This window comes from Macrobrachium nipponense, chromosome 31 (assembly GCF_015104395.2).
Source record: "Macrobrachium nipponense isolate FS-2020 chromosome 31, ASM1510439v2, whole genome shotgun sequence".
Taxonomy (NCBI): Eukaryota; Metazoa; Arthropoda; class Malacostraca; order Decapoda; family Palaemonidae; genus Macrobrachium; species Macrobrachium nipponense.
The window spans coordinates 55212667-55231336 of record NC_061093.1 but is presented as its reverse complement, the minus strand read 5'-3'; the positions used below and the strand labels follow the sequence as shown (position 1 = coordinate 55231336).

Below are 18670 nucleotides of genomic sequence, written 5' to 3'. Positions count from 1 at the left end.
TGAAAAAATTAAAATGTTCTCATATAGATATTTTTGTGGATATACAATCTTTGAGTACTTACTAGATGTCTCAAGTATGTTGGAAGTTTTCTTTTGTAATAAAAAAAACGATTGCTACCATTTTAGTGTTACTCACAAAACAGTAATTGGATTCCATAATGTATTTTTTATCATTGAGGTGAGCACAGCACATATTTGTGATCAGTAGATCTCACAGTATAGAGAACTTTGGCAGTTATTGTACTAATGAATTTTTTTTTCTTAAACAACTTGAAGAATGCATGTTGTAAAATTTTATTTTTTTATCATTTTTGTCATGGTATACCCAGTTCCTTTATTGCAGTGTGCATGTTTAGCTTGATAAGTACATTTAGCACATAATATTACAGATGCTAATCCTCGTCCAGCAGCAAGCAGCGCAAACAGTGAATCTGGGACTGTTGCGGAAAGTTCAAGATCAAGTGGAAATGTTGGGCCCTTGAATTCAGGGAGTGGAGGGCCTGCCAGAATGCCGGTGCTGTGTTAGAGTATATGCCGACACCAAAGACCAAGTCACACCAGGGTCTTTTGTTCCTTATTGCTCGATGGCTCAGGCACAACTCTCTTTCCATGGTCACAGAGATGCTGTCAAATTCTTTGTTGCAGTGCCAGGTGAGTTTTTGACCCTAAATATTTCAGTAATCTTGATTTTGCATTTTGAATTACCAAATACTATAAAACTATGCTTAGAAACAAGTAAACAAAGCTTTAGGGAACCATTTCGTGAAGAAATTAAATTGTTTTACAATTTGTGATCCTATTTTTCAAGACTTGCTCTTATTACAAATTGGAATAGTACCAAGTATTGAATTTTATGCACAAAACTTGTGTGAAAAGAATTAACTTATGAGAAATCGTGACCATATTATATATACATTAAGAACCTTTCTTGTTTTAGTTTCTAAAAGCTGCCTCAATTACCCTCGTTTCCCTAAATACTTATAATTTTTCTTGATATTTGTCATAGATAACACTTTTATTAGATGTTTATCCTTCCATTGCATGTTAAGATTACTTAATCATTCCAAGTGTCTTATTACATGCAATTCTGTCTTTTCTGCTTAATGTTAAACTTTAACTACTACTAAAAAGTATTTTGGCCCAGAAACGCTCTTCACTAGCATTATTTGTTTGCTAAGCTTATTTTATAATGAAAAGGACTAGTGCATAACAGTGGCAACAGGGTAGGCTGGATATATAAAATTGAAATACCCAACCACTCCCAACACACTGCAGAATGCTGATGTGTGGGAAGATTTCCAAAGAGTCTGGTAATAAGAGTAACAGATGCCTCTGAAACAACAAACCCCCTCGAGTTATTTTGTTCTAATCCAACATGGACTGTAAATACAGTCATCATCTTAATTTATATTTTCTACAATCAACTTACCTGTCAGATATATACATAGCTAAGACTCCGTCGTCCCCGACAGAAATTCAAATTTCGCGCCACTCGCTACAGGTAGGTCAGGTGATCTACGGCCTGCCCTGGGTGGCAGGACTAGGAACCATCCCCGTTTTCTATCATATTTTCTCTGTCGCCGGTGGTATCAACATTGTTGTTATTACCTCCTGGACTTGGATTCTTTTTTCAAACATTTGATCAACGTTTTTCGACTTTTGGTGACGTATTTGGATCGTGTTTTGGCATTCGCTACTGTGGACTGTTTTTGGAATAACTCTTGGATTTTTCTCAGTATGTCTGATTCTAATGTGAGTGTGAGAATGTGTGTGAATGTAGCTGCAGGGTGAGGATACCGAAAGCTTCGGTTGATCCTCACACTGTATGCCGTAAATGTAGGGGGGTGCAGGTTTTTTTTTCTGCTATTAACACTTGTAAGGAATGCGAGAGTTGAATGCAGAAGAATGGAAGACTTTGACTTCTTATTTGAAGAAGTTAGAGAGGGATAGAGTTAGAAGACTGAAAAGTGTGAATTCAAGGCCTATTGAGCCTTTCTATGATAATTCTAACCCTACTACTGGAGATTTCTCCCTATAAATCTCATTCTCAGAGTGTCTTTTCGGATTCGGCATCGGAAATCGCCAATCTGAAAGCGACGATTCGAGACATGAAGTCCAAGATGGCGGACTCGAAAGGTAAGGCTAGTGATAGTGAAAAATTTTAGTGAAGTGAGCCCTATCAGTGTTGTGGAGGGGGCGTTTGATCGTCCCTGCGGCGCTCCCAGGCCTAGACCTCTTCCAAGCTCACATGCCCAGAGGAGAAGGAAAGTCGAAAGCCTTAAGGAGGTCCGTGGGGAATCCCCAACGGTCAGACGTCCCTTCAGGCTAGCTTTGCTTCATGGCAGCCAGCTCAAGGGCGCTACAGGAAAAGCGTCCCCTTCGCGAGTGTTTCCTCGTCCTCTCCCTCTCCCTCACCTAAACGAGGGTGGAAGGAGTCGAACTTATCAAGACCGCTGAAGCGTCATATGAAGCAAGACATTGATTCTAGCCCGGAGCGCTTCTCGGATGACGCCCCGTCTGCTATTAAGAAGGCGAAGTGGCGTCAACGTCACTGACGCTTATGAGGAAGTACCCCATCATGCTTCTTCCCGAGTGATGACGAAAGGCGTCAGGCACTAGACGTAGGAGAAGCGTCAAGGAAAGAAAGTATTGGCGGTGCAAGAAACAACTGTCATCTCCTTGTGGGAAGTTTTGCGCCCCGTCGGAAGGAACGTGACCCGCTTCCTATTAAAGAAAGTCTCGTCCTCTCGCACCTGCTCGGGAACCGTCTTTTAGAATGGAAAAGCGTCAAATCAAGAGATCTTAGACGTGACGCTCCGTCCAAGATTGTGACGCGGAGTAGAAGCCCTAGGAAGCCCGAAAAGAAGTTAGAAAGCGAAAGCGCGTCTTCCAGACGCGAAGCGTCATCTAAACGTCAACAAGAGACGTCATACATGACGCTCGGAGAGCGGGAAGCGTCATACATGACGTCTTCTAAAGCGCGAGAGAAGCCGCAGGTTTGTGACGCCTTCCAAGTCGATCAGAACGGGAAAAAGGAAAGACTTTCATTCCCTTAGCCCCTCTCCGATCAGGAGTTTGTCTCCCCCAGAAGAGGAAAGTTCTGAAAGGAGAACAGAAACTCAGGATTATCACGAGTTAGAACGAAACTCGGAGGATGACGATCTTGGAAGAGAGGGCTTGTCAAACTATAAGGTGTTGATACCATGCTTCTGGAGGAATACGGAGACGAGTTGACTCCGGCTGCTCTCTTCTCCGCGCTCGCTCTTTTCGAGTGCGAAGGCGAAGAAGACTCGTCTTTTCTGAAGATGAAGCCCACCATCTCGATGAAGCGGCTTTACACGCCTTAGACGCCTGGATGAAGTCGAAGAAAGACTTAACCAGGACAGTATTTTGCATGCCTCCAGCAAGGTTAGCTGGGAAAAGAGGCATATGGTACAAGACGGGGGAGGATATGGGTATCGCTCTCCCTTCTACTACAGAGGCAGACTTTTCGACGTTAGTTGACGCTTCAAGGCGTCCTAGTCTTAATTCTGCCCGCATTACTTGGAGTATTTCGGAACTGGATCATCTCCTCAAGGGACTTTTCCATGTATTGGAAGTATTCAACTTCTTAGATTGGTCCCTTGGGGTGATGTCCAAGAAAGCTCACGATTCGCAGGGAATCGAACCTGAAGCCCTGTTATGCATTTTGTCGTGCATCGACAAAGCAGTACAGGATGGATCTTTGGAAGTCTCTGCATTATTTGGAGCAGGTCTTTGAAGAAAAGGACAGTGTTTATGGCGCCTTCTTAACAAAGGCAGTCTCGCATGCGCAGAGGGCAGCTCTGCTATATGCACCTCTTTCGGACTATTTGTTTCCTTCTAAGTTAGTGAAGGACGTAGCTCACTCTTTAATCTGAGAAGGCGACACAGGATTCTTCTGACGCAGTCTGCTAGGAAGAAGAAACCTGCTTTAGTGCGGACAAGAAAGAACCTAGCACTTTCTAGGCAGCCCTTTCGAGGTGGTCCGATCTCCAGACCTCCCGCAAGAAGGAAGGCTCCAGAGAGAAGAGGTAGGTCCGCCTTTCGTCCCTTTAAAAAGGGCAAATGAAACATTTCTCCTCCAAACACCAGTAGGTGCCAGGCTCCTGGATAATTCGTGGAAGCCTGGACACTGATAGACTGCAGACGCGTCTTCACTAAAGATCTTAAGGAAGGGATATCGTATCCCTTTCCTGAATACTCCGCCCCTAACGTCTATACCAAGGGAACTATCAGCCAAGTACAAGGATCCTGTGCTGAGATACTCTTCGATCAATGGTGGAACAAATGTGGGACAAGAGTGCAGTAGACTAGTACTGGATCAAAACTCCCCGGGGTTTTACAATCGCCTTTTTCTAGTGGCGAAAGCCTCGGGAGGCTGGAGACCAGTACTAGACGTCAGCGCTCTGAACAAATTTGTTTCAGAAGGAGAAGTTCTCCATGGAGACTTCTGCTTCAGTCCTAGCGTCATTACGACAAGGAGATTGGATGGTGTCTCTAGATCTCCAAGACGCCTACTTTCACGTCCCGATCCACCCTTCATCGAAGAAGTACCTCCGTTTCATGACGGGGGGAAGGATCTTTCAGTTCAGAGCCTTGTGTTTCGGCCTGTCCACAGCTCCTCAGGTCTTCACAAGCCTGATGAGGAATGTGGCGAGATTTCTTCATCTCAAAGGAGTGAATGTCTCGATGTACCTAGACGACTGGCTTCATCAGGGCCAGATCGTGGAGAGACGTGTTTGGAGGACCTACAGTTAACTCTAGATTTGACCAAGGCGTTGGGATTGCTTGTGAACCTCGAGAAGTCTCAGATGACCCCCAGACAAGACCTAGTCTATCTGGGGATTCGGATGGATTCTCGGGGTTTTCGAGTTTTTCCTTCGCAAGAGAGACCGCAAAAGGTTTGAGGATAATCTCTCTCTTCTTAGAGAAACAGCAAACGTCAGCGAGGGAATGGTTGAGCCTTCTGGGGACGCTTTCCTCGCTGGAACAATTCTTCCCTCTCGGAAGACTTCATATCCGTCCACTTCAATTCTTCCTCAAGAAGTCTTGGAGCTGGAAAAACGGACAACTGTCGGACGTTTTCCCCATTCCAGTGGAGGTAAGGCACACCTACAGTGGTGGTTGCTGCCTCTGGAAGAGAACAAAGGGGTCTCTCTAAGATCAAAGAACCCAGACCTAGTGTTGTTCTCCGACGCGTCGGAGACGGGTTGGGGAGCGACATTAGGCTCGGAGGAAGTGTCAGGCACCTGGGAACCAGCACAGGTGTCCTGGCACATAAATTGCAAAGAGCTCTTCGCCGTTCACCTGGCTTGAAGAGCCTAGAACCTCGGTGAAGAGACAAGGTAGTACAAGTAAACGTGGACAACACCACCGCACTTGCCTACATTCGGAAACAGGGAGGGACTCACTCCTCGTTCCTTTACGAACTCACGAGGGACCTATTACTTTGGACGTCTCACAGGAACATCTCCCTGCTGACAAGGTTCGTACAGGGAGTAAGGAATGTGAGGGCGGACAGGCTCAGCAGGAGGAACCAGGTCCTTCATACAGAATGGACTCTGCACGAGGAAGTATGTCGCGATCTCTGGTCTCTGTGGGGAACTCCTCACGTGGATCTATTCGCAACATACATTTCAAAAAGGCTCCCAGTGTTTTGCTCGGTCGTGGAAGACCCAAGAGCAATTATGGTAGACGCCTTCCTGCTAAACTGGTCTCGAGTGGACGTGTACGCTTTTCCCCCATTCAAAATCCTGGGGTTAGTATTGAAAAAGTTTGTGGCGTCAAAAGAGACGAGGATGACTTTAATAGCCCCCTTTTGTTTTGGCCGGCCCAGGAATGGTTCACGGAGGTGGTAGAGTGGATCGTAGACTTTCCAAGATCCCTACCAGGAAGGACGGATCTTCTCAAACAACCACACTTCAAGAGGTACCATCAAAACCTCCCCGCTCTCGCTCTGACTGCCTTTCGACTATCGAAAGACTTGTCAGAGCGAGAGGCTTTTCTCGCGAAGTGGCAAGCGCGATCGCGAGAGCTCGCAGAACCTCCACTTCGAAAGTATACCAGTTCGAAGTGGGAGGTCTTTAGAAGGTGGTGTAGAGCCAGAAGTTGTCCTCCTCCTCTACCTCTATAGCGGAAATTGCTGATTTCTTGCTATTCCTGAGAGTAAAATCGCATCTAGCCGTATCCACAATAAAGGGATACAGGAGTATGCTCTCGGCTTTTGTATTCAGGAACAGAGGTTTAAGATCTGGCAAATAACAAAGATCTCCACGATCTCATAAGATCTTTTGAGACGTCAAAGTCTAAGGAGCCAGTACCTCCGAACTGGAACTTGGACGTAGTCCTCAAATATCTGTCTTCGGATAGATTTGAACCTCCTCATCAGGCCTCATTTAGAGACGTAACTAGAAAATGCCTATTTCTTTTATCGTTAGCGACGGCAAAAAGAATTAGTGAGTTACAAGCTCTGCAGGACTAAAGTAGGATTCAAGGAAGACTCGGCGATTTTAGCTCGTTTAAAACTCTGTTTTTAGCGAAAAAACGAGAAATCCCACGAATCCCTGGCCTAGGTCATTCGAAATCAAAGGAATGTCTAGTCTCGTAGGCAGAGAAGCAGAGAGGTCTCTATCCTGTTAGAGCTCTGAAGTTCTATCTTCAGAGGAAGCGTCAGTTGGGAGGCTCTAGACAAGGTCTTTGGTGCGCGGTCAAAGACCCCACAAGACTGATGTCAAAGAACGCTCTAGCGTTCTTTGTAAGGAACGTCATTACGGACGCTCACAAGGTCTTGTCCGGACGAACAATTACAACTTCTGAGAGTAAAAGCTCATGAAGTACGAGCGGTTGCGACGTCTCTCTCGTTTTATAAGAATATGTCGCTTAAAAACATATTAGATACGACATATTGGAGATGCAACTCGGTATTTGCATCTCATTACTTGAAAGACGTGCGTGTGACGTATGAGAAGTGCTTTTCTCTAGGTCCTATCGTATCGGCAGATACGATTCTGGGTACGGGAGCCGACACCAATCCTTAGAATGTATATCTGTTCTTCTGTTTGGATATGGTCGAGAATCTCTTCGAACAATGGAGGATTCAGGCTCGCACAGGGCGGCCGTCTATGTTGTTCATAAGAGAATTCTCGTCATATCCAATTAGTTGAGTATAATTTTTTTTTGGAAAAATTATGTATGTGTGCGTAGTGGTTTTTGAGTTACGGTTGTTGTGACGAGTTCGGGGATAACTCGTAACAATCCTTAAGTTCTAACACATGGTTAGGATCAGGTGGTCGGGATTGTTGTGTGCTCCTTCATAAGGTGTATTGTCATATAAGTGGATCAGCGCCCCATTGACAAAGTCCTTTTAGGCTCTGCTGAGTAAGTGGGTAAGACCCCATCGGCAGACCCACAAGAACTCTTGGCCATAGATCACATATCTCGCTAAAGTTCTTGAGGTGATGCAGACTACTGGGCAAACACCCACCAAGTCTACCACCTATCAGGTAGGAACCAAGGTTTTTATTTATACCTACAACATATGTTGTTTACCTGTCTATTCCATATAGTAGCTGTCTCTTACCCTCCACCGAAGGGTGCCAATCAGCTATGTATATATCTGACAGGTAAGTGATTGTATGAAAATGATTTATTGTTATGTTGACAATAAAGTTTCATACATACTTACCTGGCAGATATATACAATTAAAGGCCCACCCAGCCTCCACGCAGGAGACAGGTGGAAGAGAGAAAATATGATTAGAAAACGGGGATGGTTTCCTAGTCCTGCCACCCAGGGCAGGCCGGTAGATCACCTGACCTACCTGTAGCGAGTGGCGCGAAATTTGAATTTCTGTCGGGGACGACGGAGTCTTAGCTATGTATATATCTGCCAGGTAAGTATGTATGAAACTTTATTGTAACATAAACAATATCATTTCATTCAGTTTTCTCATTTTTTGTCAGGTTTTCCTTCCTTTTAAAGTGTTAAACTTCTTTGTAATGAGTTGTAACCACACTCCATTTTTATTCATACGATCTTGTGTCCCATGTGGTCCAGCCTTTATCTGTTCCCTTTCTCCCAGATTTTCCCAGTCTTCAGTATGTTTGCATCCATATCCATTATTTCTTTACGTATCGTCTCATATCCTTCCCTTTCAACATATGAGTAAGCCATGTCCATGTAAAATTTCTGTACCAGTTATTATTTACTTGTCTCCTTTATAAAGTCAAAATTAAATGAATTTGCTGAGAGTATCTGGGCTATTTATTTCCCTTAATAGTAGTAGTAATTGTACATTAAGTAAAATAAGCAGGTTCATGTGCTTTTTAATGGACTCACATTTAGCTTTTGTGCCGTTGTGAATAGGTTTTTCGTGTTATGTAGGTAAAACTAGTTTCCATTTCAAGTTTGGGTTGCTTAAGCTTATGTAGGGTTACCATCATGGTTGACTGGGATGTAGAAATTAAATTCTGAAAGGTGACTTCTAATTTACTTGAAAAGGCCAGAGGACACCACAAAATTAATAAATGGAATAATCTAATCAGCTTGGTAAATACTTGTTTGGTAGCTTTATGGAGACATGTTTCACTTGAAATTTTTTATCTTCTTAAGTTAATGCATAAATTATTTTTCTTAAATCTCATTCATTTTTTGTATCATCACTAGAGCTTATTTTGTACTCCCAAAAATTATGTCCCTATTAGATATTCAAGAAAGTAGTATATATGTAGTTTTTTAAAGCCTTTAGGATTCTTTTTTGTAATACTTTGCTTTTTAGAATACTAATACATTTAATGTAATTCTTTAATTTAGTTTTCTTGTCAACATGTGCCATATATTTTTCATAGGAAATGAAAGGAAATTCTGTTACAGTTGCATTAACCTAAGAATCAGTGTTTTTACCTTGGCATTAGTATTGGTAACATTGTTCAAATTATATATAAGGAACAGGATTTTCCTGTAAGATTTACCCTTATTAATATTCAAAGTTTTTAAATGAGTACTGAAATGTCTGTTGCAAATAGTCAGGCATTTCAGACCTCAGATTGCAGTTCCTTTGTTCTGTACTGTCTGCTTATATTTTTGAAGTTTTACATGTGCAGTTGCCTTCTTTCACTTGCTGCCCCCAAAAACCTCCCGCACTGCCGTAGCACTCTTTTCATACTAATTGTGGATGTGGTTTTTTTTATGTCAAAAGTCAGCTGTTGTGATCAGTTTTGCTCCATCACCCCTCCAAACCCTCACAAGTGAAAATCCAGGCCGCATGTGCTTATTTTTAATTCATTTTAATTGTTAATGTCAATCAAACACCTCACAGGCTTAGGTGGGTATAATACCCTTACAGCTGCACCAACAACAGCCTCATTGCCAGCCATAACGGATAAGGACCTAGAAACTGAGGAAACTGAGAAGAAGCCAAAGAGCATGTTGGTAATTTCTGGTGGTGAGGGATACATCGACTTCAGAATTGGTCAGTTTATACATGTATTTTTTGTCTTGAAATTAATTCACAATGAGTTAAACATTTTCCAGTCCTTTCTGGTTGTTTTGTTAATAAATTCTTCATGCCTGGGTATGTATTTTGTACATAAAGTAAATAAGTTTGTATTTTAGTTTAGGTACACTTTTTAACAGCTTTTTGAATCTCCAGATTAACTAAGCTCTTTCATATTATGCAGTCGAGTAAATAATTTTTAAATGGAAAGCCTCTTTTGCATCCTGCATATTGCTCTCTTAAGAACATATTGTGTGTATTGTGCTACCTGCTTGGGACTTTTTTGCGTGCTTGTGTTGACGTTTGTGCCTCACAGCCGACGAGCGTGAAGAGGACCGCGATACCGCTAGTCACCTCCTGGTGTGGCACATTCCTGTGGAAGACAACCTATCCCAACTCAATGCCCAACCCTATAGTTCCCTTCCAGCCAACCCCTCCTCAGCAACCACCAATGGCCACTCGTAGCAGCGCCAACATCACCATCTGGACAGCTTCAGCCTCAGCCAGTCAAGGGTATGAGCCTCTTTCACTTCAGAGTCACAGCACTATGGTCTTTAATGCTCTTTGTAGTTATAACCAAGGATTTGACCCAGTCCTGAACATGAAAAAGTATGATGAATTTCTTTTTACGTGACGAAGTATAGAACTAGAAAAACTCTGTGGAACAGTACATTTCTTTTTATTCCTCTTCTGAAATCCAAGTCCTTAAAGTAAGTTATGTGGGATTTAGGCAGTATTCTCCAAGTTGAATTCCATTGTTACAAAACACATGAAAAAACGTAAGGTTGAATATCTGAACAAAATGAAAAAAATCTCCATTCCTGGGGTTTGGTGGAGTGAATGAAAAATTGCCGATAAAGAAAATAATAAATCTTAGGTCTCTGTAATCTACCTTACGGTGCCTTCTAGAACTTAACTAGGCTAACAATGCCTTCTGGGCGAACAGTTGGCCCCCCATGGCCCAGCTATTCTACCCTAATATGTAAATAGCTCTAATAAAAATGTGGAATTTGATTTGCCTAATCCTTTATATGGTCTGCCAGATTCAGCGTGCGTGTGCGCGCACACACACACACACACACACACACACACACACACACACACACACACACACACACACACACACACACACACACTCTTTCTTATGTAAGCAGTCAAGGTCATGAGAGTGGAGCCAAGAATCAGTGTAATTAAAAGATCAAGAAGCCAGTGCACACACACAAATATACAGCTGGCCTACCACTTGGTCATTTTCAGGGTATACTTGATAATGAGACTGGTTGTCCTTGAAAGCTTGTCACTTTTTTTTTAATAAATAACTCGGGTAGACACTATTCTAGTTTGAATGAGGTCCTGTTAGTTAGTACGACAATCAGTGTGACAATCAGCTCTACCCTAGCAAAGAAAAATGCAGTTAAGGCAGCCAATGTTGCAATAGAGGTCACTTCATTAACAAAACAGAGATCACAACTAGTGGAAGATATTGGAAAGCTTCTGTTAGTGTGGATCAATGAAAAACAATTATGGGGGGATAATGTGTCTGAAGCAATCATTTGTGAAAAGCCTAGGGTGTTGTATGGTGATTCAAGTAAGAAAATGCCAGCAATAAGTGATGCTGTTAGTGATTTCAAGGCCAGCAGAGGCTCTTTGAAAAATTCAAAAGGAATATCTTGAGGCTGAAGGATTCCTCCCTCAACAGGTCTTCAATTGTGACGAAACAGATCTGTTTTGGGAAAAAAAAATTCCAAAGAAGACCTACAGCCCACAGGAGGAAAGTTCATTGCCAGGGCACAAGCCTATGAAGGATAGGCTAACTCTTGTTCTGTGGGAATGCCAAGTGGGGATTTCAAAGTGAAGCCCAAAATAAGTTTTTAAGAAAAACAATGTTATTAAAAACTAAATTTCCTGTGATGTGGAAGGCAAACAAAAAGGTTATGGGTCGTAAGGCAAAATTTTTATTGAGTGGAACTATGAAGTGCTTGGCCCTAGGTTCAAAAATACCTCCAGGAAAATCAGTTTCCTCTCAAGTGCCTCCTGGTAATGGACAGTGCCTCCTGTGAACCTCCCTGGCTTGGAAGACCAGTTGTTGGATAAATTTAAATTCATCACCGTGAAGTTCTTGTCCCCTAATACCACTCCTCTCATCCAGCCCATGGACCAGCAAATCATCTTGAACTTCAAGAAACTGTACACAAAGACAATGTTAAAGGTGCTTTGAAGTGACCCCAAGAGAGTTCTGGCGAAAGATCACTTCAATATCGTTTAATTTGCATAAAGTTCTTAATAGATAAGGCTTGGCAGGGAGTGATTTCCAGGACAATGGAATTCTGCTTGGAAAAAATTGTGGTCAGTGTTACCTCGAGAGGGATTTTGAAGGATTTGAGGCTGACTCGATGACCTTATGCCTGTTGTGGAATCTATTATGTCCCTGGGAAAGTCCATGGGCTTGGATGTTAGTGGCAAGGATATGGAAGAGTTAGTGGACACTCACAGGGAAGAGTAAACCACTGAGAGCTGCAAGACCTTCAGCAGGAATAGCAACAGACAGCAGATTAGGAATCAGAGGAGGAGGAGGAAGAGAGGGTATACTGTGCCTACTTCAGTTATTAAAGAAATGTTTGCCAAGTGGAATGATGTTAAAAAAACTTTTTTTTGAGAAGTTTCATCCTAACAATGACATTGCAATCTGTCTCTCTTAACATGTTTAATGACAATGCATTGTATCACTTTAGGCAGATTTTTAAAGACATTCAGAAAACAAATGTCTCTAGACAGTTTGTTGTGTGACAGGGGTCCAGTGACTCTCAAGCTGGTCCAGTGCCAGTTAAAAAAGAAGAGGGGAAGTAACCCCAGATAGATTTTTGATACCTGAAGTCCTTTTGAAAGGGAATTCCCCTTCCAAACAATAACCCCTCCTCCCTCTCCCCTCCTCTCCATCCATACTCTAACTAGTCTTCATAAAGTTAAGAGAGATGTTGAATGTTCATTATTCATTCATTATTCATTTATATACATGCTGGTGATAGAAGTTCACTCGACGTGGTTCGGAAGTCATTTAAAGCCATTGGTCCCGTTGCTGAATAACCACACTGGTTGCCATGCAATGTAAAAAACACCGTACAAACAAAAAAAAACATTTATATTTCTCATTGTTTCTGTATAAAATTGTGTTTGATTTCCTATAAAGTGTATTATTTTTAATATTTTTGGGGGCTGGAACGCATTAATTGTATTTACATTATTCCTTATGGGAATTATTGTTTCGGTGTTCTTATGTTTTTTTTTTCGGACTTTGTGGGAGGTTCCAGAAAGGATTATGTATGAAAGCCCAGGTTCCAATGTATTCTAATATAGTGACACTGTAGTTAACAGACCATTTGGGCTGTCACCCCACCCTGATAAAAATGAATATTGGCAAATAGCCTACATAATACAGTACCCTGGATTCAGCACATCTACGTACATAGTTTACAGAGAACAACAATTCAGTATAAAGTAACCTATGGCTCGTCATAATTATCATGTAGTTTAAAGTATTAACGTATTAAATTGCTTTTACATCATTCAGTTTCAGAGAAATATCTCCAAAATGTATTGTGTCTTAAGTATTCATGCAAATATGGTACTGTTAGGCCTAACAAAACATTGCCAATTTTGATAGTCGTACCTACATATGCATCCCAGGATATGTAAAATAAGCAGCTAAACGATTATAGCAAATAATAAAGATTTTTTATTGACATTTGATGCAGTACTTATACCTTAATGCCTAATGCGGTACTGAGGTTTAATGGAACAGTCTGTACAACGCTTCATAATTTGGATGAGGAAATACAGTGGAACTTAGCTCTTCTAAGCAAATTTGGCAGTTTAAAATCTGCTCAGACTATATGAATAAGTTTGACTAACCTAAGTTGATTACGGATAAGAGAGTTGTTCAGTTTTACCTTCGATCTGAATAGAAGTGTCAGCGAAGCAAGTAGAGAAATGAAAATAGGCTGAAGGTGCTTAGTAGGCATTGGAGTAAGGTAGTACTAAAAAGTCCTTGATATTTTCTGAAAATCAAAGGTAATTGACGAAGAAGGAATAATTTATGATTGACTGTGAACAGCAGAGGATATCTGGAATATGAAGAGGAGAGTGCTTAGGTTGAAATTTTTTATATAATTGTAAAGTGTACATTAGAATGTAAGACAAAACATGTACAAATGTAGCTGTAATTGAAGCTGAATTGTAGCTTCTTTAATGAAAAATTTTGGACTGTAACTTTGCGTCAACCTAACATCAGGATTTTTTTTATTTCATGTGGATATTTGGATACCTTTATTTAAAAGGTTCATGCTCATGAAATTTTAAATGAAATGTGATTTTAGAATAAAATTGATATTATTGAGCACTATTTTTTTCTGACTAAAGTTACAGTTTTTATTAGGAATTCCAAAGTTTGCTTCATCCTATATAGTTGTCATGAATACAGCTTTGAATACCTTGAGCTTGACACCTTTCAGTTTCTATCTTCATTTGATCATTAGCCAGAAGGAAAACATCTTCATTTGATCATTAGCCAGAAGGAAAAACACTACAAAGCTGAGGAGATTAAACCCCTTTGAGAAAGGAAACTTCACACTGTTTTTATCTTTGTCTAATTTTTTTTCTTTTTATCAAATAATCATATACGTAACTTAAATACTTTTCAACTTTTCTGAGGTGGTGTTTTTCGTTTTTAAAGTCAAGATTTTGATCTCATCTGTTTAAAAACTTTTTAGCTTTTGGAAGACAATTTGGAGAAATGTCTGCCTGTTCTTTAAATACTGCATATAATAGTGGCTTTGATAAAATAAAAGAAATCCAAGTATGTTGTACAGTGGAGAAAACATCATTTCATTAGCTAGATATGTTTCAGTATTTTGTGCAAAATTGGACTAAATACTATTCTGCTTTGCATTAGTATTGTCTTTATTTAAAACTAAACTATACAGCATTCTCTTGTTACTATCATGCTGGGTTTCATATTTTGTTTTATAATTCAGTACTGTCAGTGAATAATTTTTTCGTGTACTGAAGTCACCATGTTGTTATTGCTGTTTGTACATTACTGAGTAACATCACAGTACATGAAGTCTGCAGTCAGTAATGATCATCATTCATAATATTCTATTTGTTTAGTAGTATTGGATATATTTTACTGATAATCATCATAGTTTGGCTTTGACAACTTCTGCAGTGATGGAACATTTTAGGAATCCATTTTTTCTTCAATTTACCAAGGGTCAAATCTTGGGTCCTGCATGCAGCTTCATATAAAAGTCACGACAAGTCACTAAGCACTGCATGTTGACCCTTATAGATTGGTGGGATGAATTGACCTCTCAAGTGGTTGAACTTATTACTCCTGGCCACTCTTCTGATTTTGCCAGACTTCTTAGCAGTAGGGTGTAATCCTTCTTCTAAACTCTTTATACTTTATTTGCCTACAAGACTAAAAAAAAAAAAAAAAAATCTTGTTAATGCAATGACTGATTGAGATCAATTTCTTTCTTTTTCTTCATAAGTAGTCTTCATTCTCAGCAAAAAGACTTCAGAGTATCCTATATCATCAGGAACATTTTATTCTTACCATGTTAAGGCTGTGTTGTGTTTATGTCATGCCTCTAAATTTTCACAATTGTTCTTTTAAAATTATTTTGGCATAATTTCACGTTAACTCTTGTCATAAAATTGTACAGTATTGTCAGGGCCATTCTTGGAATGGAGAAGGCCAAGCCGTGTCATTTTTGGAAGATATGTATGTCCCTTGCTCTTGCATAACAAAAGACTTTGCTGTGACTCGGTCGTGAAAAGGCAAATACCCTTGCTTTCTGTGGCAGCAGTTATCCTTTAGTCCACTAGGGGAAATCATAGTTTCCTTTGTTCAATTTTTCCATTGTTGTTGAGAGTATTATGGAACAATGGATCAGTTCTTTATTTTGATACTATATATTATTAGAAATGGCAGCACTATGTGTACTTTTACAAAATTGTTTAGTAAATACTAGATCTGCCATTTATAGTTCTATGTGCTATAGTCTTTTTTTAAGTTTTGTGAGTCTGTAGTTGAAGATGTGCAGAGGATTGTAAGTTTACTTTATTAACAGAAGATGTATAAAAAGGAGCTTGACTGTCAAAAGGCAAATTAGGTGTTAAGATCATATTTGTTTAACGAGAAGAATAATACAGTACATGTAATTGGTTTGTGCATTTTGTGGTAGAGTAGATTTGAAAGGAAAGAATAATTCTGAAATTACTTAGTTCAGCAGTCCATAGTCAGTTGTAAGCCTTTTTGCTTGTGACTAACACTTAAATAGGTAAGTGATTAATGTAGATACTGTAATCAGTATATGATGTACATATATACTGTATAATATAATTAATGTATTTATGTATATGAATAAGTCACAGTCCATTATTAGAGAGCTCCTTATCATACATGTTCAAAATTTTTATTATTCTTAGGAATTTTATTGACATCACTTTCATCTCGTTGATGTTTTGATTATTCATTAGGCTTATAGAGGCAATAGTGTGAAAGCTTTTTATGTATATGATATATAAAAATTTTTTGTCAGTTTTCCTTGTCTTTTACAGTCTATGCTTGTTGTTATATTTCATACAGTTACCGCTTCATTATTTCAATATTTGATCCTATCTCTGGTCTATTTGGGGTCATCTCCTGGTAGAAGTTTGGTGAAAACTTTCTCTCAAGAAATGCCTTTTTCAGCTTAAATATTTTTGTGGATTTGCATGACACTTGAAATTGCCATGAATGTTGTATACTAACAAAATTTATTGCTGGGCTTACAACACATGTAGATATTAACACAATTGCAGCTGATTTCAGACCATATTGGGCAGAACATCAGAGGAAGTGGAGGTGTCATGTATGTTTTTTTTTTTTCTTTTTTTTTTTTTGCAATTTCCATTTTGGTTACAACTATCCTCTTCACCTTTGATTGCTTGGTAACTCTACACTTGAGGTTTTGGTGGTGGACTTGTGAATGCTGGTATATAATTATAAGAATACGTAATAGTAACCTAACATAGAAAATTGGGTATTGATCCAAGGTGTCTATAAATTTTGGTATGTATCATTTTCACTTGCCATAGCTGTATTGATTTTTTTTGCAGTAACTACATTTTTTTTATATTTCAACCGATTTATGAGAATGTATCTTGTACGAAGAATATTTACACTTATTAACTGATAACCTCACAGGATGCCCCAAGGCATTGTGGGAACTACCAATACCCCCATGAGCAGGTACAGATACCAATAACCCCTGGATCACACAAGTTTTTTTTTTTTTTAATTTTACCAGATTTTCCAGCTGGCAATAGAAGATTATCCTTATGGTTAGACTGAAGGTTTGTTAGTTATGTAAAAAACACAATTGCTTAAAAATTTGTCATTTTAACTTTATAATTTTTGTAGCTTCTTCTGGAACATGAAATCATTTGTAAAATTTTGTACAGGTTATTTGTTCTTCCTACGATATACAAACCCTCAGTCCTTTACGTAAGGAGTTACTTTTTGGTGTAGCTGGAATTACAGCCATTAAATTCTTGAACAAGGTGGTTAGGCAGTAACTACCGTTGTGGCAGGCGGGTAGGCCAGCTGCCTGGATGTAAACACTCCACTTTGCCTTCGGCCATCTTCTCATGAAGACGTGTGCTTGTGAGCTCTTGCTGACTGGTCGTTGATCATTTTCCCTGGTGGGATCTTTTTGGTTTCTTTTTGTTTTTTAATAATTATTGTATATACAGTGTTTGATATTAATATTAAATTCAATCAATTCAATTAAATATACAAACCCACTTTTTGTGATAGCCTTTCTACTTTGTGTTAAGTAAGAGTCGGTGGCAAAGGTATGCCAACATCTTTATTATTTACATTCTTTCGCCCTTTAACGTGAGGACGAGATATGTATTTAACGTAGAGAAGAGACATGTAATTTAACATGAGTGAATATTGATCCGGTAACGAGACATATTTCATCCAAAATTTACGCTTACACTTGGGAATTACCGAGGGGAATTTCAGAGGTTTGTCCTTTGTTTTGTTGTTATGGTAATTTCTCTTCTCCTTCATCCTTTCACTTACTATCGGATGAAGGTTAAAATTAGATGGGGGGGGGCGTGGCACTCGTTCGCGAGTCCCCGAGTGCACGTAATCTTTGGATTCACGTGCATCCAGAGTCGTTGACGCTGAGTCCGCTCACCATCATGACTCGGGCGCAGGGTGGAAGAAAGGAGCGTAGTCGCTCAGGTGCCTCGCACCTTGCCGGTGATTGCTTGGTTCCCAGGGTTATGTGACGGGTCCTGCGGGACTGTCCATGCAGAGACAGTGGAGGTCTACTTCAGTCCCCTCTTGAGGATCGGCCTCAATGAGGACTTGGACGAGTCGTAGGATGGTATCGGCTCTCTCCAGTCAAGTGCACGCTCAGCCCTACCCAGACAACAGGTCACGTCTCGCGCAACTGACCAGTCTCGGTGGGTGGCAGACGCGAGAGTTTCATAATCCTCCTCAAGGAAGCGTTCTCTCCACTGCACCTCCGTCAGGTCCTCTTTCCCAGGTTGCGCTGGGCCTGCTGCTTCGGCAGCCACCACAGCCCTTCCTGGATGAGAGAACCTTCTGCCATCCTGAGGAAGTTGGTGAAGAAGAGGAGGAAGGTGTCGTCATCGTCCTCCTGCCGCCTCTTCCCCTTCGACTTCCAAGGCCCCCAAACCGAGGAAGAAGAAGGTGGCCCCGCCCCCCCCCAAGAAGTCTCACACAGGGACTTCTAAGGGTCTGTCTTGCTCGGTGAGACAGGTGGGTCTTCCGCTGGTCCTCTCGTTCCTCCGGGAACAGGCCCGTCTCTCCTTCCTCAGGGTAGAAAAAGATGGGAACCATGGAGGTACCAGCCACCGCTGGTACCTCCGCTCCTGGCTCCAGAGGTCCCACCTCCGGAACGGGAATCGTCTTGGCCGCGGTCGCTAGCGAGCGTCACCGGAGTGTATGATCACCTACTGGTGACTGTGCAGCCAAGGTCCAGACAGCTGAATACACTCACCGTCAGGACTCAGGCACGGAGCGGAAGGACAGTAAGAGTCGCTCAGGTGACTCTTGCCAGACTGGCGAT

At 40.8% G+C, this 18670-nt stretch overlaps 1 protein-coding gene across 2 annotated transcripts in view; it reads left to right on the top strand.

The window, feature by feature from the left end:
- Window positions 1–526: 526 nt before the first annotated feature.
- The window catches only part of LOC135206981 (JNK-interacting protein-like), a 36890-nt gene continuing 18746 nt past the window's right edge, over window positions 527–18670 (top strand). Inside the window, exons 1-3 of one of the 2 annotated variants that reach the window (XM_064238541.1) lie at window positions 527–651; window positions 9366–9491; window positions 9832–10028. In XM_064238541.1, coding sequence (XP_064094611.1) covers window positions 585–651; window positions 9366–9491; window positions 9832–9980 — 342 coding nt within the window. In that variant the 5' untranslated portion in view covers window positions 527–584 and the 3' untranslated portion in view covers window positions 9981–10028. Of the gene's footprint in view, window positions 652–9338; window positions 9492–9831; window positions 10029–18670 lie in introns of both variants that reach the window. The other variant, XM_064238540.1, reaches the window with a different exon arrangement.